The sequence below is a fragment of the Hemitrygon akajei genome, chromosome 9 (genome assembly GCF_048418815.1).
Source record: "Hemitrygon akajei chromosome 9, sHemAka1.3, whole genome shotgun sequence".
NCBI lineage: Eukaryota > Metazoa > Chordata > Chondrichthyes > Myliobatiformes > Dasyatidae > Hemitrygon > Hemitrygon akajei.
This window is the reverse complement of record NC_133132.1, coordinates 66,577,480-66,605,051: the sequence shown is the minus strand read 5'-3', so window position 1 is coordinate 66,605,051 and position 27,572 is coordinate 66,577,480. Positions and strand designations below refer to the sequence as shown.

General features: G+C 44.5%; 1 protein-coding gene across 1 annotated transcript in view; it reads left to right on the top strand.

The window, feature by feature from the left end:
- LOC140732659 (dynein axonemal heavy chain 8-like) overlaps positions 1-27,572 on the top strand; it is a 704,719-nt gene that overhangs the window by 569,220 nt on the left and 107,927 nt on the right. The window contains exons 66-70 of the mRNA XM_073055352.1: positions 2,969-3,145; positions 13,249-13,416; positions 22,404-22,619; positions 23,469-23,606; positions 24,633-24,760. Of these exons, the coding sequence (XP_072911453.1) occupies positions 2,969-3,145; positions 13,249-13,416; positions 22,404-22,619; positions 23,469-23,606; positions 24,633-24,760 (827 nt within the window). The remainder of the gene's footprint in view (positions 1-2,968; positions 3,146-13,248; positions 13,417-22,403; positions 22,620-23,468; positions 23,607-24,632; positions 24,761-27,572) is intronic.

Here is a 27,572-nt window from a genome sequence, read left to right as displayed (position 1 = left end):
GTTAGATACATTTAAGATGCAGATAGATAATTATGTAAAAGGCCTACGAACTGAGTGTATAAGGAACTGATACTGAAGGATTTCAGGCCAGCCCACTTCATCTGTGATCATATTGAATGATTAATGGGCTAAGTGGCATTACTGTTACTGTTGATTTCTTGTTATAAAATTAAAATAACTGATTACTGAGTGAAAACAAGTTCAGAGGCTGTATTTAATTTTATATCTTTATTCTAATTAAACAAATTTTATGACAAGGAATTGACTACTTATTGTGGCATTGGTCCAGAAATTTCCTGAAAATACAAGGACACCAACAACACATGCAGGTATAAACATTCAAATTGCTTGCAACTTTTAAAGGAGTATGCAGTGGAAGTATTTTTTGCGCTACATTGATCTGAAGGGTTTTTTCATGAATTCTGACTGGCTATTTTACGTTGCCCCTTCCTTCATTTGCTTCACAAAGATGACATCCTTCCTTAAATTACCTGGTAAATTTCAAGAAAATTCACCTTTACAGCCATTAAAAATGGCTTAGAAATCATTGTGGAGAGGATGGAATGAATGGGCTCCTTCTCTGCCATAAATTTCAATGATTCTATGAAAATCAACACTTTACCGTTGGTAAAGTACCTTTGTCCTGACGAAGGGTCTCGGCCCGAAACGTCAACAGCGCTTCTCCTTATAGATGCTGCCTGGCCTGCTGTGTTCCACCAGCATTTTGTGTGTGTTGTTTGAATTTCCAGCATCTGCAGATTTCCTCGTGTTTACATTTTACCATTGGTAATATCTTTAATGGTTATCTGTTGAACAGTTTTGCTCAGTATTTGATCAATTACAGTTATAGAAAACTATTCTTTCAGACAATTAATTTGGATTTTTAAGAACATCTGATATTAAAATTCAAATTTTTTCTCACTTTTTGTTTCTGAGCCTTCTTACTCTGTGCAGTTCCTTTTCTTTGTTTTATTTGATGTGTTATTTGGCCACTGTTGATTGCCCCTACTGCACTGGTAACTAGTAGAATCTGGGGAAATTGATGGGAATGTGGGGAGAATAAAATGGAATTACTGTAAAATAAGTACCTGATAGTCGGTGCTGAAAAGCTCGTTTCCATGCTGTATGACCACATGACTCTAATGGTTCTGATTTGACATTCAATCAATGTTCCCTCTACTCTTTTTATAGCTGCACAGACTTTTTAAAGCTGGTCTGAGCAGGAAATTTTCACACAGCTTGAAAACTGCATTGCACTTTAAATGTCTTTTTTGTAATATGTGCATCAGACAAGCACAAACCACAACTCAAAACACAAGTAAACAATGTCAGGCAGTTAAAACAACTCACAGGTACAATGGCAAAAATGAAATGTTTTGACTGGACAGCTGGTTTATTAACAATTATCTGTAAGAAAATGACATATCCTGGATTGAAGGGACCTTCGATGATAGATGTTGCTGCCTTGAGGCATTGCCTCGTGTAGATTCTACTGATGGTGAGGAAGGATGTGACCATGATGCCCACTACTCTCTACAATATCTTATGTTCCTGTGTATCCAAATTGCCACACCGGATCATGAAGCAGCCATTCAGGATACTTTCAGCAGTATTTCTGCAGAAGTTTGTTAGGGTGCTCAATGCCATACTGAACCTACTTAACCCCGCAGAGACCTTGTATAGACAAGGTGGCTAAGAGGGTTTGTTTTTGCTGTGTACGTATTCTATATTCCATGAAGACCACTGCTGTAAATACAAGCTGAAGAAAACTAAAAAGATTTAAAATCACAAAATCAGAATAGAATATTGTTGGAAATCTGGAATTAGAACAGAAATTCTCAATAAGGCAGACAGCACCTGTGGAAGGAGAATTTAAGTTCATAGAATCATTGAGAGTCATAATATAATTCAGCAGGGAGTCAGGGCTCTTTGGCCTTGCAACTCATCTCATAGCTATCTACAGTAATCCTGTTTTGCACCACTCAGTCCATGCCCCATTGTGTTTCAGGTGCTTATTTAAGCATGAATTTCCTTCACCCACCACACTCTCAGCAGGATTTCCTACCTTTCAACTACCCTCTGTGAAAAACATTCTTTCTCAAATCACTTTAACAATCTCCCCATCCCTTACCTTAAACCTATGTTCTCTGGTCATGGATATTGCTAAGGAGAAAATTTGCTTACTTACCTACCTATAATATTGAATACTAAATTCCTTTTGATATCTTATGCAAATTTGGAAATGTCACCCTGCACATCAATATCAGAGAGTAGTCATAGATTATAATGTTTAGTTTCCATCAGAATTAAAGACTGAGGGATACACCACCTTTTCCATAGAACCATAGAACATTACAGCACAGAAACAGGCCTTTTGGCCCTTCTTGGCTGTGCCGAACCATTTTTCTGCCTAGTCCCACTGACCTGCACCTGGGCCATATCCCACCAAACCCCTCTCATCCATGTACCTGTCCAAGTTTTTCTTAAATGTCAAAAGTGAGCCCGCATTCACCACTTCATCTGGCAGCTCATTCCACACTCCCACCACTCTCTGCGTGAAGAAGCCCCCCCCCCAATGTTCCCTTTAAACCTTTCCCCCTTCACCCTTAACCCATGACCTCTGTTTTTTTTCTCCCCTAGCCTCAGTGGAAAAAGCCTGCTTGCATTCACTATCTATACCCATCATAATTTTATACACCTCTATCAAATCACCCCTCATTCTCCTACGCTCCAGGGAATAAAGTCCTAACCTATTTAATTTTTCATGCTGGTCAGAACTGAACCAGTAATTTTACCCTCCTACGTATAATCTCTTCCCACCCACCAGCAAGGAGATGCATCTCCCCAGCTCCCATGGTTCTAATGAAAGCTAAAACTACAATCTTCAGACAGCACCTTTCCATATAAAATGTGGATCTTGATGTAATGAATGAGGGCATTTCATTAATTTCACTGTGACATCCCACAGGTGCTAGGAGAGGTGAGAGTGAGTGCAGAAGCAGCAGAGATAGTCAAAAATGAAGTCCTAATGGTGAAAGATAAAGCCCAGAAGATTGTGGATGAAATAGCAGTGGAAAAAAATGTTGCAGAGGATAAACTTACAGCTGCAAAGCCTGCACTAGAAGCTGCAGAGGCAGCTCTAAATGTGAGTATCTTGGTAAATTAATACTGGATGTGAAACCAGCTTAAATATACCCCCATCGGTTTTGCTAAAGAAAGAATTACTCATATCTGTTATTGATGACACCAAATTGCACTTTTTTGAAAGTAACATGAGACGATTGGCTCTTGAAACTCCTGTAAAGTTAATTATTTCAGGTTTATGCTTTAAATATAACCTATTGTCTGAAGTAACTATAGTTTTTATTAAATTGAACTGTGAGAATTCATTGGTAAATTGAAAATACAGAATGTATATTACCAAAAATCCAAGGATTGTCTGCTAAAGATGTATCATAATTTCATTCGAAGATCATGTGAAGACCAATGGAATCAACAGCAGGTTACCGCCATTCGAGTAAATTTTAGACTTCTGCCAAAATTTTCATTAAATATTTCTAAGCATCTATAACTACATTTTGTGGCAATAGTTTTCAGAATCAGAATGTGATTTATTGTTACTGATTTAAATGAAGTTAAATGTGTTGTTTTCCAGCAGAGTACAGTGCACAATTACTGTAGAATTACTATAAATAACAAAAGTAAATAAATGGTGCAGAAAATAAAACACCAAGCTAGTATTTATAAACTGTTCAGCAATCTGATGGCAGAAGGGAAGAAGCTTTTATGAATCATTGAGTGATAGTCTTCACAGTTCAAAGTATCTTTTTTAATCACATATGTCACCACATACAACCCTGATATTTTTTTTCTTGTGTCACTGGGTCAGTCAGTTCCACCTTGTATCGATGGTCACAGTCACTGGGTCAGTCAGTTCCATACTGTGTCGACGGTCATAGTCACTGGGTCAGTCAGTTCCGTACTGTGTCAATGGTCAGTCACTGGGTCAGTCAGTTCCACACAAATATAGGAACAGCTATATTTAGAAGGAAATATTGTAATTCATATGTTTTGAATATTGTTAGATTAGGTTTTTGGTAAGTATAAATCAAATTTATTTTACAGTGTAACCTTTGTCAGGAAACCAATGCTACCATACATTTTCAATTTGATTTTTTCAGTTTTTGCCTTTGATAGGTTTTATTTGTTGTATAAAATCATGTCTTGTAAGTAAGAAGAATCCCCTGAACTTCTCTGTTTTCCTGCTTTGTCTGTCCAAATTTCTTTTCCTGGTGTCTTCTGGTGAAAGTAATAAATTGAATGGCATCTTGTTAACAGATTACAAAACTAATGGATGTTCCCCTTCTTCTGGATATTATTTTTCTTCTTTTGAACTATGATCAATCGTAGCCTGTAATTACCCTTTTCAGAATGTATTTTTGGGCTAAGAGTCTGGTGTGTTTGCGATCCCCTGGAGGATTCGGTGTGGGTTGCAGCTGTGCCCCGTCGCTTGGGTATATGCTGCATTAATTCCTGATGGAGGAACACAAACCCGTGGTCAGCCTCATTACTCCATGTCGATTAAAGCGTCAAGCAAGATGAAAACTACCAAGGATAAAAACAAAAAACGGACCCGTGTTCAGCGCAGTCTGCCTCTGATTGACTGGTCTACCTCTCACCGCTGCCAGCAGAAGGTGTAGGAGTCTTTGCTCCACACTGCAGGATTCAACAACCTCTGTGGCTCGTGGCAGTGGACTAACTCTTGGCTGCAGTTTAAAGTTTATTGTCCTCAGTGCTGATCGCGTTTTATTATTTGCACCATTTGATTGATGCACTTCAGTGTGGAACTGGATCTGTGGCTATGACCTGCAGACATCGACACAGTATGGAACTGACTGACCCAGTGACTGTGACCATCGACACAACGCGGAACTGACTGACCCAGTGACTGTGACCATCGACACAACGCGGAACTGACTGACCCAGTGACTGTGACCATCGACACAACGCGGAACTGACTGACCCAGTGACTGTGACCATCGATACAACGTGGAACTGACTGACCCAGTGACTGTGACCATCGATACAAAGTGGAACTGACTGACCCAGTGACTGTGACCATCGACACAGTATGGAACTGACTGACCCAGTGACTGTGACCATTGACACAGTATGGAACTGACTGACCCAGTGACTGTGACCATCGATACAACGTGGAACTAACTGACCCGGTGACTGTGGCTATCGAGACAATGCGGAACTGACTGACCCAGTGACTATGACCATCGACACAACGTGGAACTGACTGACCCAGTGACTGTGACCATCGAGACAACGCGGAACTGACTGACCCAGTGGCTGTGACCATTGACACAACATGGAACTGACTGATCCAGTGACAGTGACCATCCTCACAGTACGGAATTGACGGACCCAGTGACTGACCATTGACACAGTACGGAACTGACTGACCCAGTGACCATGACCGTCGACACAGTATGGAACTGACTGACCCAGTGACTGTGACCATCGATACAAAGTGGAACTGACTGACCCAGTGACTGTGACCATCGACACAGTACAGAACTGACTGACCCAGCTACTGTGACCATCGATACAAAGTGGAACTAACTGACCCGGTGACTGTGGCTATCGAGACAATGCGGAACTGACTGACCCAGTGACTATGACCATCGACACAACGTGGAACTGACTGACCCAGTGACTGTGACCATCGAGACAACGCGGAACTGACTGACCCAGTGACTATGACCATCGACACAACGCGGAACTGACTGACCCAGTGGCTGTGACCATTGACACAACATGGAACTGATTGATCCAGTGACAGTGACCATCGACACAGTACGGAACTGACGGACCCAGTGACTGTGACCGTCGACACAGTACGGAACTGATTGACCCAGTGACTGTGACCATCGACACAACACGGAACTGACTGACCCAGTGACTATGACCATCAACACAGTATGGATCTGATTGACCCAGTGACTGTGACCATCGACACAACACGGAACTGACTGACCCAGTGACTGTGACCATCGACACAGTATGGATCTGATTGACCCAGTGACTGTGACCATCGACACAACATGGAACTGACTGACCCAGTGACTGTGACCATCGACACAATGTGGAACTAACTGACCCAGTGACTGTGACCATCGATACAAAGTGGAACTGACTGACCCAGTGACTGTGACCATCGACACAATGTGGAACTAACTGACCCAGTGACTGTGACCATTGACACAGTACGGAACTGACTGCAGTGGCTGTGACCATCAACACAGTACGGAACTGACTGACCCAGTGACTATGACCATCGACACAACATGGAATTGACTGACCCAGTGACTGTGACCATCGACACAATGGGGAACTAACTGACCCAGTGACTGTGACCATTGACACAGTACAGAACTGACTGAACCAGTGAATGTGACCATCGACACAAAGTGGAACTGACTGACCCAGTGACTATGACCGTCGACACAGTACGGAACTGACTGACCCAGTGACCATGACCGTCGACACAGTATGGAACTGACTGACCCAGTGACTGTGACCATCGAGACAACGCGGAACTGACTGACCCAGTGACTATGACCATCGACACAACGCGGAACTGACTGACCCAGTGGCTGTGACCATTGACACAACATGGAACTGACTGATCCAGTGACAGTGACCATCGACACAGTACGGAACTGACGGACCCAGTGACTGTGACCGTCGACACAGTACGGAACTGATTGACCCAGTGACTGTGACCATCGACACAGTATGGATCTGATTGACCCAGTGACTGTGACCATCGAGACAACGCGGAACTGACTGACCCAGTGACTATGACCATCGACACAACGCGGAACTGACTGACCCAGTGGCTGTGACCATTGACACAACATGGAACTGACTGATCCAGTGACAGTGACCATCGACACAGTACGGAACTGACGGACCCAGTGACTGTGACCGTCGACACAGTACGGAACTGATTGACCCAGTGACTGTGACCATCGACACAACACGGAACTGACTGACCCAGTGACTGTGACCATCGACACAAAGTGGAACTGACTGACCCAGTGACTGTGACCATCGACACAACATGGAACTGACTGACCCAGTGACTGTGACCATCGACACAATGTGGAACTAACTGACCCAGTGACTGTGACCATTGACACAGTACGGAACTGACTGACCCACTGACTGTGACCATCGACACAGTACGAAACTGACTGCAGTGGCTGTGACCATCAACACAGTACGGAACTGACTGACCCAGTGACTATGACCATCGACACAACATGGAATTGACTGACCCAGTGACTGTGACCATCGACACAACGTGGAACTGACTGACCCAGTGACTGTGACCATCGACACAACGTGGAACTGACTGACCCAGTGACTATGACCATCGACACAACATGGAATTGACTGACCCAGTGACTGTGACCATCGACACAACGTGGAACTGACTGACCCAGTGACTGTGACCATCGAGACAACGCGGAACTGACTGACCCAGTGACTATGACCATCGACACAACGCGGAACTGACTGACCCAGTGGCTGTGACCATTGACACAACATGGAACTGACTGATCCAGTGACAGTGACCATCGACACAGTACGGAACTGACGGACCCAGTGACTGTGACCGTCGACACAGTACGGAACTGATTGACCCAGTGACTGTGACCATCGACACAACACGGAACTGACTGACCCAGTGACTGTGACCATCGACACAACATGGAACTGACTGACCCAGTGACTGTGACCATCGACACAAAGTGGAACTGACTGACCCAGTGACTGTGACCATCGACACAGTATGGATCTGATTGACCCAGTGACTGTGACCATCGACACAACATGGAACTGACTGACCCAGTGACTGTGACCATCGACACAATGTGGAACTAACTGACCCAGTGACTGTGACCATTGACACAGTACGGAACTGACTGACCCACTGACTGTGACCATCGACACAGTACGAAACTGACTGCAGTGGCTGTGACCATCAACACAGTACGGAACTGACTGACCCAGTGACTGTGACCATCGACACAATGTGGAACTAACTGACCCAGTGACTGTGACCATTGACACAGTACGGAACTGACTGAACCAGTGAATGTGACCGTCGACACAAAGTGGAACTGACTGACCCAGTGACTATGACCGTCGACACAGTATGGAACTGACTGACCCAGTGACTGTGACCATCGACACAATGGGGAACTAACTGACCCAGTGACTGTGACCATTGACACAGTACAGAACTGACTGAATCAGTGAATGTGACCATCTATACAAAGTGGAACTAACTGACCCGGTGACTGTGGCTATCGAGACAATGCGGAACTGACTGACCCAGTGACTGTGACCATCGAGACAATGCGGAACTGACTGACCCAGTGACTGTGACCATCGACACAACGTGGAACTGACTGACCCAGTGACTGTGACCATCGACACAACGCGGAACTGACTGACCAAGTGACTGTGACCGTCGACACAACGTGGAACTGACTGACCCAGTGACTATGACCATCGACACAACGCGGAACTGACTGACCCAGTGGCTGTGACCATTGACACAACATGGAACTGACTGATCCAGTGACAGTGACCATCGACACAGTACGGAACTGACTGACCCAGTGACTGTGACCATCGACACAAAGTGGAACTGACTGACCCAGTGACTGTGACCATCGACACAGTATGGATCTGATTGACCCAGTGACTGTGACCATCGACACAACATGGAACTGACTGACCCAGTGACTGTGACCATCGACACAACATGGAATTGACTGACCCAGTGACTGTGACCATCGACACAATGTGGAACTAACTGACCCAGTGACTGTGACCATTGACACAGTACGGAACTGACTGACCCAGTGACTGTGACCATTGACACAGTACGGAACTGACTGAACCAGTGAATGTGACCGTCGACACAAAGTGGAACTGACTGACCCAGTGACTATGACCGTCGACACAGTACGGAACTGACTGACCCAGTGACCATGACCGTCGACACAGTATGGAATTGACTGACCCAGTGACTGTGACCATCGATACAAAGTGGAACTGACTGACCCAGTGACTGTGGCCATCGACACATCGCGGAACTGACTAACCCAGTGTCTGTGACCATTGACACAACATGGATCTGACTGATCCAGTGACTGTGATCGTCGACAGAGTACGGAACTGACTGACCCAGTGACTATGACCGTCGACACAGTATGGAACTGACTGACCCAGTGACTGTGACCATCGACACAACGTGGAACTGACTGACCCAGTGTCTGTGACCATTGACACAACATGGATCTGACTGATCCAGTGACTGTGATCGTCGACAGAGTACGGAACTGACTGACCCAGTGACTATGACCGTCGACACAGTACGGAACTGACTGACCCAGTGACTGTGACCATCTATACAAAGTGGAACTGACTGACTCAGTGACTGTGACCATCGATACAACGTGGAACTGACTGACCCAGTGACCGTGACCATCGACACAACGCAGAAATGACTGTCCCAGTGACTATGACCGTCGACACAGTACGGAACTGACTGACCCAGTGACTATGACCGTCGACACAGTACGGAACTGACTGACCCAGTGACTGTGACCGGCGACACAACAGGGAACTGACTGACCCAGTGACTGTGACCATCGACACAACACGAAACTGACTGACCCAGTGACTGTGACCATCGACACAACATGGAACTGACTGACCCAGTGACTATGACCGTCGACACATTACGGAACTGACTGACCCAGTGACTGTGACCGTCGACACAGTACGGAACTGACTGACCCAGTGACTGTGACCATCGACACAATGTGGAACTAACTGACCCAGAGACTGTGACCATCGACACAGTATGGAACTGACTGACCCAGTGACTGTGACCATCGACACAACGTGGAACTGACTGACTCAGTGACTGTGGCCATCGACACAACACGGAACTGACTGACCCAGTGACTGTGGCCATCGACACAACACGGAACTGACTGACCCAGTGACTGTGGCCATCGACACAACACGGAACTGACTGACCCAGTGACTGTGGCCATCGACACAGTACGGAACTGACTGACTCAGTGACTGTGGCCATCGACGCAACACGGAACTGACTGACTCAGTGACTGTGACCATCGACACAACACGGAACTGACTGACCCAGTGACTGTGGCCATCGACACAACACGGAACTGACTGACTCAGTGACTGTGACCGTCGACACAACACGGAACTGACTGACCCAGTGACTGTGGCCATCGACACAACACGGAACTGACTGACTCAGTGACTGTGGCCATCGACACAACACGGAACTGACTGACTCAGTGACTGTGGCCATCGACACAACACGGAACTGACTGACCCAGTGACTGTGGCAGTGGCCATTGGCTCCTGGATTTGCTTTACTTGCCTCAGCATCTCGTAGCTGTGAACTCACTGTTGGGTATTCTGCAGTGTGATGTGTAACATTCTGTGTGTTATTTGTTTGCTTTTTCTTGTTTGCGTGATTTGTTGTTGTTTTTGCATATTTGATTGTCTTGTTTGGGGTTTTTCTTTAAATGAGTTCTATGGTGTTTGTTTTGTGGCTGCCTGCAAGAAGACAAATCTCAAGATTGTATACTGTATACATATCTTGATAATAAATGTACTTTGTGCTTTGAACTTTGGATTAATATTGTCACATGGACAGTGGAAAAATTGTTTTGTATGCCATTCATACAGATCTTTTCATTGCAACATTGGTACAAAGAAGAAGAATAACAGTGCAGAATACAGTTTACTGCAGCTAGACAATAGGTGAAAGTCATAGCGAGGTCAATTAGGGTCAAGAGTCCATTTTTCTCATACTGGAACCACTCAGTAATCTTCTAGCAATGGGACAGAAAGTGTCCATGTGCCTGGTGGAATGTGCTTTCAGGCCTTATATCTTCTGTCTGATGGGAAGGGAGAGAAGAGGAAAGTTTGGGGTGGGTGGAAGAATTGAATATGTTGCCTGCTTTACTGAGGCAGCAAGAAGTATAGCCAAGAGTCCATGGAGAGAAAGTTGCTGAGCTGTGCGCACAACTCCCTAAGTTTCTTGTGTTTATGGGCAGAGCAGTTATCACACCAAACTGTGATGGTTTTTTTGTTCTGGTGCATTGATGAAAATTGGTGAGGGTCAATTGGGAAAAGCCAAATTTCCTTAGCCTCCTGTGGAAGTTGAGGCACTAGTGAGGTTTCTTTGCCATTGCGTCAATGTGGTTGGATCAGGACAAGCTCCTAATGATAGTCACTCATAGAAATTTGAAGCTTTCAGCTCTCTCGATCCATTGCCCTGCCATCCTCTCCCCTTTCTAAAGTCAGTGACCATTTCTTTTGTTTTGCTGACATTGAGGGAAAGGTTGCTATCATATCATCGCCTTATTAAACTCATTGTTTATTTCCTGTACTCTGACTCATCAGTATTTGAGATATGGCCTACTATGGTGGTATGATCTGCAACCTTATAAATGGATTTAGAGCAGAATTGGCCATGCAGTCAAGAGTGTCTAGAGATTTAGAGCAGGGGGCTGAGGATGCAACATGTGGTGGTCCAGTGCTGAGAATACTCGTGGCAGGGATGTTGCAGCCTACCTTTATAGATTGTGTCTGCTGGTCAGGAAGTTAAGGATCCAGCTGCAAAGAGAGTAGTTGAACACAGTAGTTGTACACAGAGTACAGAGAAGGTTCACCAGATTGATTCCTGGGATGGCAGGACTTTCATATGAAGAAAGACTGGATCGACTAGGCTTATACTCACTGGAATTTAGAAGATTGAGGAGGGGGATCTTATTGAAACGTATAAAATTCTAAAGGGATTGGACAGGCTAGATGCAGGAAGATTGTTTCCGATGTTGGGGAAGTCCAAAACAAGGGGTGACAGTTTAAGGATAAAGGGGAAGCCTTTTAGGACCGAGATGAGGAAAAACTTCTTCACACAGAGAGTGGTGAATCTGTGGAATTCTCTGCCACAGGAAACAGTTGAGGCCGGTTCATTGGCTATATTTAAGAGGAAGTTAGATATGGCCCTTGTGGCTAAAGGGATCAGGGGGTATGGGGAGAAAGCAGGTACAGGGTTCTGAGTTGAATGATCAGCCATGATCATACTGAATGGCGGTGCAGGCTCAAAGGGCCGAATGGCCTACTCCTGCACCTATTTTCTATGTTTCTATGTTTCACTGTTGTTGATATTGCTGCCTGACTTAGTTTTGTAGGCCTTAATAGCATTTAATCCCTGCCAGAGTTGGGACTCTATTCTGGGCTGATATTGTCCCTTGGCATCCCCGTTAGCTTTATGGAGGTCATATCTTGATTTATTGTAAAGGTCAAGATTACCTGATTTGAATGCCACAGTCTTATATTTCATTAAGAAGTGGATCTCCTGGTTCACCTGTGATTTCTGGTAGGGATCACCTGGATTGTCCTCTTTAATACATAGATCTCAACACACATGTTAATATGGTCCAGGATGCTGGGTAGATACTCATCTAGGCTGGCTTCCAAGTCTTTGAATATGGAACAATCTGCCAAATTGAAATAGTCACTTAGAAACTAATTTGTTTCATCTGAGAGTATTGCATGATTTTCTGTACTGGATCTGCATGTTTCTGATTCAATTGGCATGCCGGGAGAAGTTGGCCAAATGGCTGGATTTACCAAAGTGTGGTCGAAGAAGGATGGGGGGGGGGGGAGGGCCTCGATAGGTGTCTCTGATGTGTAATTGTAGTCAAAGGTGTTTGGACCCCTGGTGGGGCACAAGACTTACTGGTAGTATTTTGGTCTAACACTCTTGAAGTTGGCCTGGTTGAAGTAACTGGCAATGATGAAGAGGGCCTCAGAATATCCTGTTTCATGGCCTTTGATATAATTTGTGAGAGTAGGCCTCACGTCTCACTAAAGTGGGATGCAGACTGCTGTCTGTATCACTGTCAGAACTCCTGTGGGAGGTAGCATGGGCAACACTGCACTGAGCAGCCATCATGCTAAACCAAATATTCCTTTCAAACAGACTGTGAGATAAAATTTGACAAGAAACAAGATTGTGCAAATTCTTGTTGAATAATGTAATGAAAAATTGCCCATAATCATTGTAATTAACATTTTAGGGTATTTTATTTTTCTTCCCAGACTATTAAGCCTGCTGACATTGCCACTGTGCGTAAATTAGCCAAGCCACCTCACCTGATAATGAGGATTCTCGACTGTGTTCTGGTTCTCTTCCAAAAGAAAATGGACACAGTTACCATGGATCCAGAGAGGCCCTGTGTCAAGCCTTCCTGGGGCGAGTCTTTGAAGGTGACTCAATCTCTTCTAATACTGTAATGATTTTAAGGCTGATTTTAAGTACTGAATGTTATCTGACTATTTATGAAAATGATTTCATTAAGAAATCTTTCTTAAGTGACCTCATTTTGCCAGTGAGATGTCAGGAATGGGCAGGTTCATATCAACGCACATTGATCCTTACCAAAAATTAGAGGTATTCCTGGCCAACAAGTGCATTTTCATGAAATTTAGCATTGTCAAGATGTATTTTAATATGTTTTATAAATAACTGAAATGGACTACCCAAGGCTTAGAAGATTATCATTTAAGAGTATCACCCATCATTACATGTTTAATTTTGCGTAAGTATATGGATGTATATGTACTGGTATACAGATCTGTGTGTGTCCAGAATGGAGGCTTCCTAAATACAACTGTCAAGGCAAAGTTCTCTTCCTTGCCTTAAGAAAGAATGGACCATTGAAGCCCATCAGTAAACTTAAAATTTCTTCTCCCAAAAGTGTGTCCTGTTTTTGTATCAGTCCCACAATATTTGTCAGCTTGTCAATGTTTTACAAAAGAAGTCAGCTTTTGTATTACAATTTCAATTGCCAACTTCAAATAACTGAATGCAGAATTTAACGTCAAATAGGGTGGAAGATGTTAGACTTTTCAGGAGAACAGTGAAGTATAAAGTCTGGAGATAACAATAGACTTCAGTAGTAGCTGCTGCAAGGAAAGGTCAGGGGTAGTTGTAGAATACACCTTCTGGTGCTACTTGGATGAGTCTTCAGTGATGAACCCGGGGTCGAAGGATGTTTCAGGTCTTTAATCATCAGATACCCTCGCCCGGGCGACTCAGCCAGGGGTGATCAGCCCCCGACTTGTGTTCAAGTGGTGCACTAATCCACGGATCCCCCCTTCGGATCCACAGGCATAGCGAGGCCTTTTCTGCAGCCTCCAGAATATTCTTGGTGACTCTTCTGCACTGCAGTCCTTTTACTCCAGGGAGTTTACGAGTCCGCTGTAATGAGTGACCAGCAAAGCCCTGGCACCCAACTTCGACTGGCTCACAGCAAGCTCTCCAGCCATTGCACCCAACTTTGACTGGCTCACAGCGAGCTCTCCAGCCATGGCACCCAACTTCAACTGGCTCACAGCAAGCTCTCCAGCCATTGCACCCAACTTCAACTGGCTCACAGTGAGCTCTCCAGCCATTGCACCCAACTTCAACTGGCTCCCAGCGAGCTCTCCAGCCATTGTACCCAACTTCAACTGGCTTACAGCGAGCTCTCCAGCCATTGCACCCAACGTTGACTGGCTCACAGTGAGCTCTCCAGCCATTGCTCCCAACTTCAACTGGCTCACAGTGAGCTCTCCAGCCATTGCTCCCAACTTCAACTGGCTCACAGCGAGCTCTCCAGCCATTGCACCCAACTTCAACTGGCTCACAGCGAGCTCTCCAGCCATTGCACCCAACGTTGACTGGCTCACAGTGAGCTCTCCAGCCATTGCTCCCAACTTCAACTGGCTCACAGCGAGCTCTCCAGCCATTGAACCCAGCGTTGACTGGCTCACAGCGAGCTCTCCAGCCATTGCACCCAACGTTGACTGGCTCACAGCGAGCTCTCCAGCCATTGCACCCAACGTTGACTGGCTCACAGCGAGCTCTCCAGCCATTGCACCCAACGTTGACTGGCTCACAGCGAGCTCTCCAGCCATTGCACCCAACCTCAACTGGCTTACAGCGAGCTCTCCAGCCATTGCACCCAACGTTGACTGGCTCACAGCGAGCTCTCCAGCCATTGCACCTAACTTCAACTGGCTTACAGCGAGCTCTCCAGCCATTGTACCCAACTTCAACTGGCTTACAGCGAGCTCTCCAGCCATTGCACCCAACTTCAACTGGCTCACAGTGAGCTCTCCAGCCATTGCACCCAACTTCAACTGGCTCACAGCGAGCTCTCCAGCCATTGCACCCAACGTTGACTGGCTCACAGCGAGCTCTCCAGCCATTGAACCCAGCGTTGACTGGCTCACAGCAAGCTCTCCAGCCATTGCACCTAACTTCAACTGGCTTACAGCGAGCTCTCCAGCCATTGTACCCAACTTCAACTGGCTTACAGCGAGCTCTCCAGCCATTGCACCCAACTTCAACTGGCTCACAGTGAGCTCTCCAGCCATTGCACCCAACTTCAACTGGCTCACAGCGAGCTCTCCAGCCATTGCACCCAACGTTGACTGGCTCACAGCGAGCTCTCCAGCCATTGCACCCAACGTTGAGTGGCTCACAGCGAGCTCTCCAGCCATTGCTCCCAACTTCAACGGGCTCACAGTGAGCTCTCCAGCCATTGCACCCAACTTCAACTGGCTCACAGCGAGCTCTCCAGCCATTGCACCCAACTTCGACTGGCTTACAGCGAGCTCTCCAGCCATTGCACCCAACTTCAACTGGTTTACAGCGAGCTCTCCAGCCATTGCACCCAACTTCGACTGGCTCACAGTGAGCTCTCCAGCCATTGCACCCAACGTTGACTGGCTCACAGCGAGCTCTCCAGCCATTGCACCCAACTTCAACTGGCTCACAGTGAGCTCTCCAGCCATTGCACCCAACTTCGACTGGCTCACAGCGAGCTCTCCAGCCATTGCACCCAACTTCGACTGGCTTACAGCGAGCTCTCCAGCCATTGCTCCCAACTTCGACTGGCTCACAGCAAGCTCTCCAGCCATTGCACCCAACTTCGACTGGCTCACAGCGAGCTTTCCAGCCATTGCTCCCAACTTCGACTGGCTCACAGCGAGCTCTCCAGCCATTGCACTCAACTTTGACTGGCTCACAGCGAGCTCTCCAGCCATTGCACCCAACTTCAACTGGCTCACAGTGAGCTCTCCAGCCATTGCACCCAACTTCAACTGGCTTACAGCGAGCTCTCCAGCCATTGCACCCAACGTTGACTGGCTCACAGTGAGCTCTCCAGCCATTGCTCCCAACTTCAACTGGCTCACAGTGAGCTCTCCAGCCATTGCTCCCAACTTCAACTGGCTCACAGTGAGCTCTCCAGCCATTGCTCCCAACTTCAACTGGCTCACAGCGAGCTCTCCAGCCATTGCACCCAACTTCAACTGGCTCACAGCGAGCTCTCCAGCCATTGCACCCAACGTTGACTGGCTCACAGTGAGCTCTCCAGCCATTGCTCCCAACTTCAACTGGCTCACAGCGAGCTCTCCAGCCATTGCACCCAACGTTGACTGGCTCACAGCGAGCTCTCCAGCCATTGCACCCAACTTCAACTGGCTTACAGTGAGCTCTGCAGCCATTGCACCCAACGTTGACTGGCTCACAGCGAGCTCTCCAGCCATTGCACCCAACGTTGACTGGCTCACAGCGAGCTCTCCAGCCATTGCTCCCAACTTCAACGGGCTCACAGTGAGCTCTCCAGCCATTGCACCCAACTTCGACTGGCTCACAGTGAGCTCTCCAGCCATTGCACCCAACTTCGACTGGCTCACAGCGAGCTCTCCAGCCATTGCACCCAACTTCGACTGGCTCACAGCGAGCTCTCCAGCCATTGCACCCAACTTCGACTGGCTCACAGCGAGCTCTCCAGCCATTGCACCCAACTTCAACTGGCTTACAGCGAGCTTTCCAGCCATTGCACCCAACTTCGACTGGCTTACAGCGAGCTCTCCAGCCATTGCTCCCAACTTCGACTGGCTCACAGCAAGCTCTCCAGCCATTGCACCCAACTTCGACTGGCTCACAGCGAGCTCTCCAGCCATTGCACCCAACTTCGACTGGCTCACAGCGAGCTCTTCAGCCATTGCTCCAGCATTCTGCAACAAGATCGGGAAGTCTCATAAATAGATTGAACTATGCTGTTGAACAATAAAAATAGTGTTTAAATAGTGACCCATTTTAATTCATAATCCAAATACCTGGATATTTGATGAAAGGTGGGGTTACATCAGGTAGCATTTTTTTTTTTATTGGTACTGAAACAATGAGGAAATTGTCCTTATTTTGTTTTGTAAACATTTTAATGAGTCTACGATAAAATGATTTGAAGGTGTGAGTTCAAATCCCATCAGAGCAGCTGGAGAATTACAATCCAATTCATTAAATAATAAGAAAAATACTGCTGTATTTAATTACATTAAGTAATACCTTGAGGGTCTGATTTATATCTGAACCAACTCACAGTAAGCAGAACAAGCTACTCTTGTATCTGTCTGCCATATTTAAATGTAATAAAAATAAAACCGGATTCACTAACCGATCCAGCAAATCCAAATAGGAAAAGTTCCTTCCAACAAACATAAGGTTTCTGCTTAGAAAATAACTCTTAACAGTGAGGTTATAGAATCATCAGCTTGTACAGCTCGATAAAGGACTCTTCCAGAATTCGTCAGTGTTGACCAAGGTGCCTGCCTGAGCCATTCCATCTGCCTGTCTTTGGCCTATATCCCTCTAAACCTTTTCTATCCATATACACGTCCAAATATCTTTGAAATGTAGTATTTGTATTTGCTTCTACTTTCTTCTCCGGCATATCCTGTACCCATTACTCTCTGTGTGGAATGATTTGCCTCTCAGATCCTCTTTAAATCTTCTCCCCTCATACCTTATATCTCTGCCCTCTAGATTTAAACACCCCTACTCTGGGAGAAAGATTCTGAACATCCACTCTATCTTCGTCTTTTATGATTTTATAAACCTCTATAAGATCACTCCTCAGCATTCTTTGATCCAACAAAACAGACACAGCCTATCTATCTTGTAACTTAAGACATTCAGTCTCAGCAGCTATATATTAAAAAAAACATAGAAACATAGAAAACCTATAGCATAATACAGGCCCTTTGGCCCACAAAGCTGTGCCGAACATGTCTTTACTTTAGAAATTACCTAGGTGTACTCATAGCCCTCTATTTTTCTGAGGTCCATGTACCTATCCAGGAGTCTCTTAAAAGACCCTATTGTATCCGCCTCCACCACTGATGCTGGCAGCCCATTCCAGGCACTCACCACTCTCTGAGTAAAAAACTTAACCCTTACATCTCCTCTGTACCTACTTCCCAGCACCTTAAAAATGTGCTCTCTCTTGCCAGCCATTTCAGCCCTAGGAAGAAGCCTCTGACTATCCACACGATCAATGCCTCTCATAATCTTATACACCTCTATCAGGTGACTTCTCATCCTCAGTCGCTCCAAGTAGAAAAGGCAGAGTTCATTCAACCTATTCTCATAAGGCATGCTCCCCAATCCAGGCAACATCCTTGTAAATCTCCTCTGCACCCTTTCTATGGTTTCCACATCCTTGCTATAGTGAGGTGACCAGAACTGAGCACAGTACTCCAAGTGGGGTCTGACCAGGGTCCTATATAGCTGTAACATTACCTATCGGCTCCTAAACTCAGTCCCACAATTGATGAAGTCCAGTGCACCATATGCTTTCCTAATCACAGAGTCAACCTGTGCAGCAGCTTTGACTGTCCTATGGACTCAGACCGCAAGATCCCTCTGATCCTCCACACTGCCAGGAATCTTAGTATATTCTGCCATCATACTTGACCTACCAAAATGAACCACCTCACACTTATTTGAGTTGAATTCCATCTGCCACTTCTCAGCCCAGTTTTGTATCCTATTGATGTCCCACTGTAACCTCTGACAGCACTATCCACAAGACCCCCAACCTTTGAGTCATCAGCAAATTTACTAACCCATCCCTTCACTTCTTCATCCAGGTCACTTATAAAAATCACAAAGAGCAGGGGTCTCAGTATAGATCCCTGAGGCACACCATTGGTAAACGACCTCCATGCAGAATATGACCCATCTACAACCACTTTTCCCTTCTGTGGGCAAGCCAGTTCTGGATCTACAAAGCAATGTCCTTTTGGATCCCATGCCTCCTTTCTTTCTCAATAAGCCTTGCATGGGATACCTTATCAAATGCCTTGCTGAAATCCATATACACTACACCTACTGCTCTACCTTCATCAATGTGTTTAGTCACATCTTCAAAAAATTCAGTCAGGCTCATAAGGCACGACCTGCCTTTCACAAAGCCATGCTGACTATTCCTAATCATATTATGCCTCTCCAAATGTTCATGAGTCCTGCCTCTCAGGATCTTCTCCATCAACTTACCGACCACTGAGGTAAGACTCACTGGTCTATAATTTCCTGGGCCATCTCTACTCCATTTCTTGAATAAGGGTACAACATCCACAACCCTCCAATCCTCCGGAACCTCTCCCATCCTCATTGATGATGCAAAGATCATTGCCAGCTGCTCAGCAATCTCCTCCCTCGCCTCCCACAGTAGCCTGGGGTACATCTCGTCTGGTTCTGGTGACTTATTCAACTCGATGCTTTCCAAAAGCTCCAACACATTCTCTTTCTTAATATCTACATGCTCAAGCTTTTCAGTCTGCTGGAAGTCATCCCTACAATCGCTAAGTTCCTTTTCCATAATGAATACTGAAGCAAAGTGCTCATTAAGTACCTCTGCTATCTCTTCCGGTTCCATACATACTTTTCCACTGTCACACTTGATTGGTCCTATTTTCTCATGTCTTATCCTCTTGCTCTTCACATACTTGTAGAATGCCTTGGGGTTTTCCTTAATCCTGCCCGCCAAGGCCGTCTCATGGCCCCTTCTGGCTCTCCTAATTTCTTTCTTAAGCTCCTTCCTGCTAGTCTTATAATCTTCTAGATCTCTATCATTACCTAGTTTTTTGAACATTTTGTAAGCTGTTCTTTTCTTCTTGACTAGATTAACAACAGCCTTGGTACATCATGGTTCCTGTACCCTACCATCCTTTCCCTGTCTCATTGGAACGTACCTATGCAGAACTCCATGCAAATATCCCGTGAACATTTGCCACATTTCTTTTGTACATTTCCCTGAGAACATCTGTTTCCAATTTACGCTTCCAAGTTTCCTGTCTGATAGTCTCATATTTACCCTTACTCCAATTAAACGCTTTCCTAACTTGTCTGTTTCTATCCTTCTCCAATGCTATGGTAAAGGAGATAGAATTGTGATCACTATCTCTAAAATGCTCTTCCACTGAGAGACCTAACACCTGACTAGGTTCATTTCCCAATACCAGATCAAGTACAGCCTCTCCTCTTGTAGGCCTATCTACATATTGTGTCAAGAAACCTTCGTGAACACACCTAACAAACTCCACCCCATCTAAATCCCTCACTCTATGGACATGCCAATTGATATTTGGGAAATTAAAATCTCCCACCACGACATCCTGTTATTATTACAACCTTTCCAGAATCTGTCTCCCTATCTGCTCCTTGATGTTCCTGTTACTGTTGGATGGTCTTTAAAAAAAAACCCAGTAGAGTTATTAACTTCCACCCACAGAGACTCCGTTGACAATCCCTCCATGTCTTCCTCCTTTTCTGCAGCCATGACACTATCTCTGACCAGCAGTGCAATGCTCTTTTGCCTCCCTCCCTGTCCTTTCTGAAGCATCTAAAGCCTATCACTCAAAGTAACTATTCCTACCCCTGAGCCATCCAAGTCTCTGTAATGGCCATAACATCATAGCTCCAAGTACTGATCCATGCTCTAAGCTCATCCACTTTGTTCATAATACCTCTTGCATTAAAATAGACACATCTCAAACCATTGGTCTGAGTGTGTCCGTTCTCTATCATCTGCCTATCCTCCCTTTCGCACTGTCTCCAAGCTATCTCTATTTGTGAGCCAACTGCCTGTTCCTCCGTCTCTTCAGGTTGGTTCCCAACCCCCAGCAATCCTAGTTTAAACTCTCCCCAACAGCCTTAGCAAACCTTCCTGCCAGGATATTGGTCCCTCTGGGATTGAAGTGCCACCCGTCCTTTTTGTACAGGTCACTCCTGCCCCAAAAGAGGTCCCAATGATCCAGAAATCTGAATCCCTGACCCCTGCTCCAATCCCTCAGCCATGTATTTATCCTCTACCTCACTCTGTTCCTATACTCACTGTCATGTGGCACAGGCAATAATCCCGAGATGACTACCTTTGTAATCCTGTTTCTCAACTTCCTTCCTAACTCCCTGTAGTCTACTTTCAGGACCTCCTCCCTTTTCCTGCCTATGCCATTGGTACCAATATGTACCACAACCTCTGGCTGTTCTCCTTCCCACTGCAGGATATCTTGGACATGATCAGAAACATCCTGGACCCTGGCACCTGGGAGGCAAACTACCATCCGTGCATCTTTCCTGTGTCCACCGAGTTGCCTGTCTGACCTCCTAACTATAGAGTGCACTATTACTACTGCCTTCCTCTTCCTTTCCCTACCCTTCTGAGCCTCAGGACCAGACTCTGCGCCAGAGGCGCAGCCTTTGTTGCTCCCCCCAAGTAGGCCGTCACCTCCCAAAAATACTCGAGCAGGACTACTTATTGTTAAGGGATACAGCCACAGGGGTGCTCTCTAGCCTTTGACTCCTGCCCTTTCCTCTCCTGACTGTTACCCACTTACCTGTCTCACAAGACCCTGGTGTGACTACCTGCCTATAGCTCCTGTCTATCATCTCCTCACTCTCCCTGACCAGACGAAGGTCATAAGCTGCATCTCCAGTTCCCTAACATGGTCCCTCAGGAGCTGCAGCTCAACACATCTGGCGCAGATATGGTTGTCCGGGACGTTGGAAGTCTCCCGGACTTTCCACATCTGACACTGAACACAGAACACTGTCCTCACACACATACTTCCTGACTGTATTCTACACAGATAACCTACCTCGCCTCAACCCATTATCGCTGAAGACCCATTGAGCCAAAGCCTTCCTACTCTGTCTCCCTGTACCCTGCGCTCGCTCTAAACAGTTGTCTCTTTTTAAACTCTTCTCACTGGCTAACGTCCATGCACTTGCGCAGTCATGCCTTGATCAAACTGCTGAAGAAATAACCAAGGTAATAGGGTTGTTCACAAGTTATGCATTTCTACCAGAGTTGGTGTGAATCATTACAAGGAATTTTTATCATTTTGTCCATTTCCAGCTGTTGAGTGGCACTGGGTTTCTACAGGCCCTGCAGCAGTTCCCAAAGGACACCATCAATGACGAAACAGTGGAACTGCTCCAGCCGTATTTTATCATGGAGGATTATACATTTGAAAATGCAAAGAAAGTATGCGGGAACGTTGCTGGTTTGTTGTCCTGGACTCAGGCTATGGCTGCCTTTTTTGCCATCAACAAAGAGGTGCTACCTCTAAAGGTAATTCTCAGTCAGAAGAACGGGAATATTTATATATTTATTTGAGTAATTTCACTGGCAGTGCGTGTTCTATATAGTTAGCTTTTTGCATTACTACCATGCTATTTAGAGACATTAATATCTGGAGTTTAAGTGAAAACATCAATGTTTTTCTTTCTTTATGTGATTCTTGGATAAAAACAAAAAATGATGAAAGCACCCAGTTGGTCAAGGACCATGTATTTCTCAGTTCTAGTGGAAAATTTAAATGACTAACTAGGGCAAACACTTCCAATAATAGTGAAAGTTTCAAGAAAATGCAGATGCTGGAAATCTAAAATAAGACCAGAAAATGCTGGAAATACTCAGCAGGTCAAGCTGCATCTGTGTGAAGAGAAATAATGTTGAGGGTAAGTGATCCTCTGTCAGAACTGAAAAGGGAACCAAAAAAGCTTGTGTAGCTGCAGAAAGTACATCTGATAGGCTGAAACTGAGATGACCATTCAGATAAGGTAGCAACAAGGTTATCTGGTCAATGAGTGAGCAGTTCAGATGGTGAAAACATAGATACCGTAAAACTGTAGACAAAAGTTTGTGGGTGTGGGTTTTGGTCAAAAGCTTATCAAAGAGAAGAAGGGAGGGATATACCACGTAAACTTAAGGTACGCCATATTCTTTAACATCAGATGAAATTCTGTCCTTGTGCTACAACTTTAGGTACTTGATTTCATGGTCTGTATCAGGCATATTAGCTCACCTTGTTTATTGTTTCCCTTTTATTTCTTTATTGTCTCCAAGTGGAGGAAATGCTGGAAGAATCTTACTATACAACAGAAGTAATTGGCTTTTTTTTCCAACACATGTTTTTAGGATAATTTGGCAGTACAGGAAAACCGTCTCCAAGGGGCCATGAAGCAGTTAGGAATTGCCCAGGCTCAGCTAGATGAGAAACAAGCCGAGCTGGACAAGGTGCAGGCCAAGTTTGATGCTGCCATGAAAGAGAAAATGGTGAGTCAGAATCTTAGATATTTTTCAGTGTTTATCTGATACCTGAGTAGGCAACAAATCTGATTTTCACAAGTCACGTTCAGGGTTAGGCTTGGTTGTAGTTTGAACCCTTCTACCACAAACTCCCACCACCAGCACATCTTTCCAATCCCACTGAGAAGTCTCTGAGTTTATCAGCAAGTATGCAGACTAGATTAAACACAGTGTGAGTACTTGTGTGAAGTATCCAGTATCTGTCAATGCAGTCAATGGGTGTGGGAAACAGAAATAAGTTTTTAAAAAGTCAAAAGTTCTTAACATTGCAAACATTTTAAAACAGTACAAGATTGGTTAATAAATTTCTTTAAAAAATCTCTAACTGCAAAATCATTAGAAAGTAGGGAAAAATTAGAGGAATACTTCTCATGCAGATAGTTATTCAATTCTTTATTACAAGCTCATATGGCAGAGATTATAGAATATAAGGAAGTCTTTATGAATTTAATTCCACAAATATATCAGGTGCCTATTTGCAGATATGGAACATGTCCCATCAAATAGCTAACCTTAGAGAATCAGTGTCTTTATTTAAATCAGTTGTTATCCAGTTTGTCAATTGCATTCATATAGCACCTACTGTAGATTATTTCAAGGTACTTTATAGCAGTGTTCCCTTGCAAAATCTAGCACCTGATCATGTAAAATCTGGTAGGGTAGTATTCCAAAGTATTGTTGGAGGAGAGAGTTGGAAATATTTAGGTAGGAAATTCCAGAGCTTAGGGATTAGCCAGTTGAAGGTTTGACCATCAGGAAGGAAATCAGGAATGTTCAAGGAGTTAGAAATAGAGAGGAGCAAAGATCTTAAAGAGTTGTAGGATTATAGAAAGTTACTGTGATAGGCAAAATGTTAAAAAGGCAAAGAAAACATATTTTTCATATATAGGAATATATATGACAACACAATGTTACAGTTGTAAAATTTGGCAGAGGTTCTCTTGGTGGTGGCTCAGTAATCATGACTGAATGAGCTTTCTTTTTATCCTTTAGGATCTGTTAGAAGATGCAGAAAACTGCAAAAGAAAAATGGATGCTGCCTCAGCTCTGATAGATGGTCTGAGTGGGGAGAAAATCAGATGGACTGATCAATGCAGGGAGTTTAAAGCACAAATTGTCAGGCAAGAAATGGGCATTGACTTCAATGATTTTGAAATTTTGGGTCGTGATTTAAGTTTGTTGTCCATGGTAAAAATTGTGGCTAAAGATATTGTTAAATGCCAACATAATCATTGCCTGTTTCACTTAGCCTTACAGTTTCTTTTTAAAGGCCTGTGGGCTAGTGATACTACATAATTATATTAAGATTAGCACCCTATCATAAGAGCATAAGGAATAGATAGAGTAGACATTAATCCCTCATGTCTTCTGCACAGAATTTTAACTGATCAATGAGGTATTGATTGTAATATAGTTATAAACGTATTAAGATTTTTGAGGAGGTCACAAAGATAATGAGAGTAGGGCTGTGGATGTTGCCTGCATGAATTTCAGTGAGCAATTTGACATGGTCCCACATGCTAGGCTGATCCAGAAGATTAACATACATGGGATCCATTGTGATTTAGAACTAACTTGCTCAGAGAAGGTGGGCATATGATATTTTAGCTCTAGGTCCATACCTAGTGGTATTCCACATGGATTGGTGCTGCATCCTCTTTTGTTTGTGATATATACAAATGACTTGGGTGGAAACGTAGGTGAATGGGTTAGTAAGTTTATGGTCAACACAAAGATTGTTGGAGCTGTGCACAAGGTCTGTCAAAGGATACAGCAGAATACAGATGATCAAGTTTCATATTGGGTAGGAAAATGGAAGATGAAATTTAAACCAAGCAAGTATGAGGTATTGCACTTTGGGAGGTCAGATATGGTGGGGGAGGGGTGTATACAGTTAATGGCTGGATCCTTAGCAGCAATGATGTATCCAGTGATTTTGAGGTCCAAGTCCATAGCTCTCCAAAAGTGGTCGTGCAAGTAGAAAGGATGTTAAAGTAGATGAAGGCATAAGTGCATCATTAATATTTAAAACAGGTTGATAGCTTTTTGATTAGTACAGTCACCAAAGGTTATGGGAAAAAGGCAGGAAAAGGGGGTTGAGAGGGATAATAAGTCAGCCATATTTAAATAGCAGAGCAGACTTGATGGGCTAAGTGGCTAAATTCTGCTCATATATCTATGGTCTTATAGACTAGATGCAGGGAGGATGTTCCTGACAGTTAAGAGTCCAAAACCAGGATCCACAGCTTCAAGGTACAGGGTAAACTATTTAAAATCTCGAAAGAACAAGTTTCTTTTCCAGCACAGAAACGAGCTGAGGCCAGGTTGTTAATTTTATTCTAGAATGAGTTCGATATTCTTAAGAATAAAACAATCACTAGGACAAAGCACCAGAGTGGACAATCAGCCATAAAATCTGAAACCTGGTCCATTACCTGCTGCAATTTTGAGGTACTGATGGCAGCAAGCTTCGGAATGCCCATTGTAAGGGTGGACCAGTAGGTAGTGCAGGTGTCTTGGTACGAACATGGCACTTGGGATATCTGTGTGGCATTTGCTGTGTTTGTTCTCCATGTAGGTTGTTTCTGGATGCTCTGCTTTCATCTCAAAGCTGCTAGTTGATGAATCGGCTGCTGTAAATAACAAATAGGGAGGTTGTCTGATAGAAAATCAGGGCAGTTATGGGGCATGCAGGAGAGAATGAGCTGAAAGGATGTAAATGGGGAATACGATTCATATGGCTGAATTTGTCCAGAACATGATGTTTTTCTGACTCTGGCTCCCTGCATGGTTCGAAATAAACTGTCCCTCTTCTTGACACCTCCATCATTTCATCTAATAGGCCAGTCGGTGCAACAGGCACATGAATATAACCAAAGTGTACCATGCCAATGGGGATAGCTGAAATTTTCTTTTTCAGGAAACAGGCATCGATTTTACTAACAATATATATTTACGTGTATTAGTAAATTGTTGTGGTACTACATACAGAAAAAATGACAACATTCAAGTATTATGCATAATAAATTACATAAAAATAAAGTTAGAAGTATTGATGTGGAATAAAACGTGCATAAAACATAAATACCAGCATGTATTTAAATGTAAACAGCACAATAAAATGTGGAAGTGTATTTGAATGACTAAGGTAATAGACAGAGAGGTGGGAGGTATAACTAGAATGGTTGATCAGATTAACTGACTAGGGAAGGAGCTTTTAAGATGGAATGATGTTTTGGTTTTAATCGCCCTATAGCGCTTTCTAGAAGGGAACTTTTGGAAAACACAGTTTGCAGGGTAGGTGGTGTCCACTGTAATTTTTCCTGCCCACTTCTTTGTCCTGGACATGTATGGTCCTATAGTGATGGTAAACTGCAGACAATTACCTTTTCTGCTGTCCTGATAGTGTGCTGTCGTTTTTTTGTGAGAAGATATTGCTCCAAACCAGACAGTGATGGCTGATGAGAAGGTGCTCTCTGTGATGGCAGTGTAGAATTGCACCAGTGTGTTCTGGGGAAGAGGGAATTTTACCAACTTCTGCAAGAAGTACATTCATTGCTGAATCTTTTGTTAATGAACAAGATATAGTTCTCCCACATGAGGTCCTGCAATACAATGATGCCCAGGAACTTGAATGCTGAAACAGTGCTACGCATTTCTTCTGAAGTTGATATTCATTGCCACAGACTTCAGCTCCAAGTTGATATGATTGCACCAGGTCATTAGCTTGTTTGCTTCCTGGTGGGACTTGGATTCATCACCTCTAGAGATTAGTCCATTGATAGTGGTATCATTTGCAAACTTTTCAGTTTAATTGACGATTACTCGAGATGCAGTTATTGGTGTATAAAGAAAATCGGAGAAAGGAGAGAACACATCCCAGTGGCGTACCAGTGCTGACTGAGTGGATGTGGAGATGGGCTTGTCTCGTCT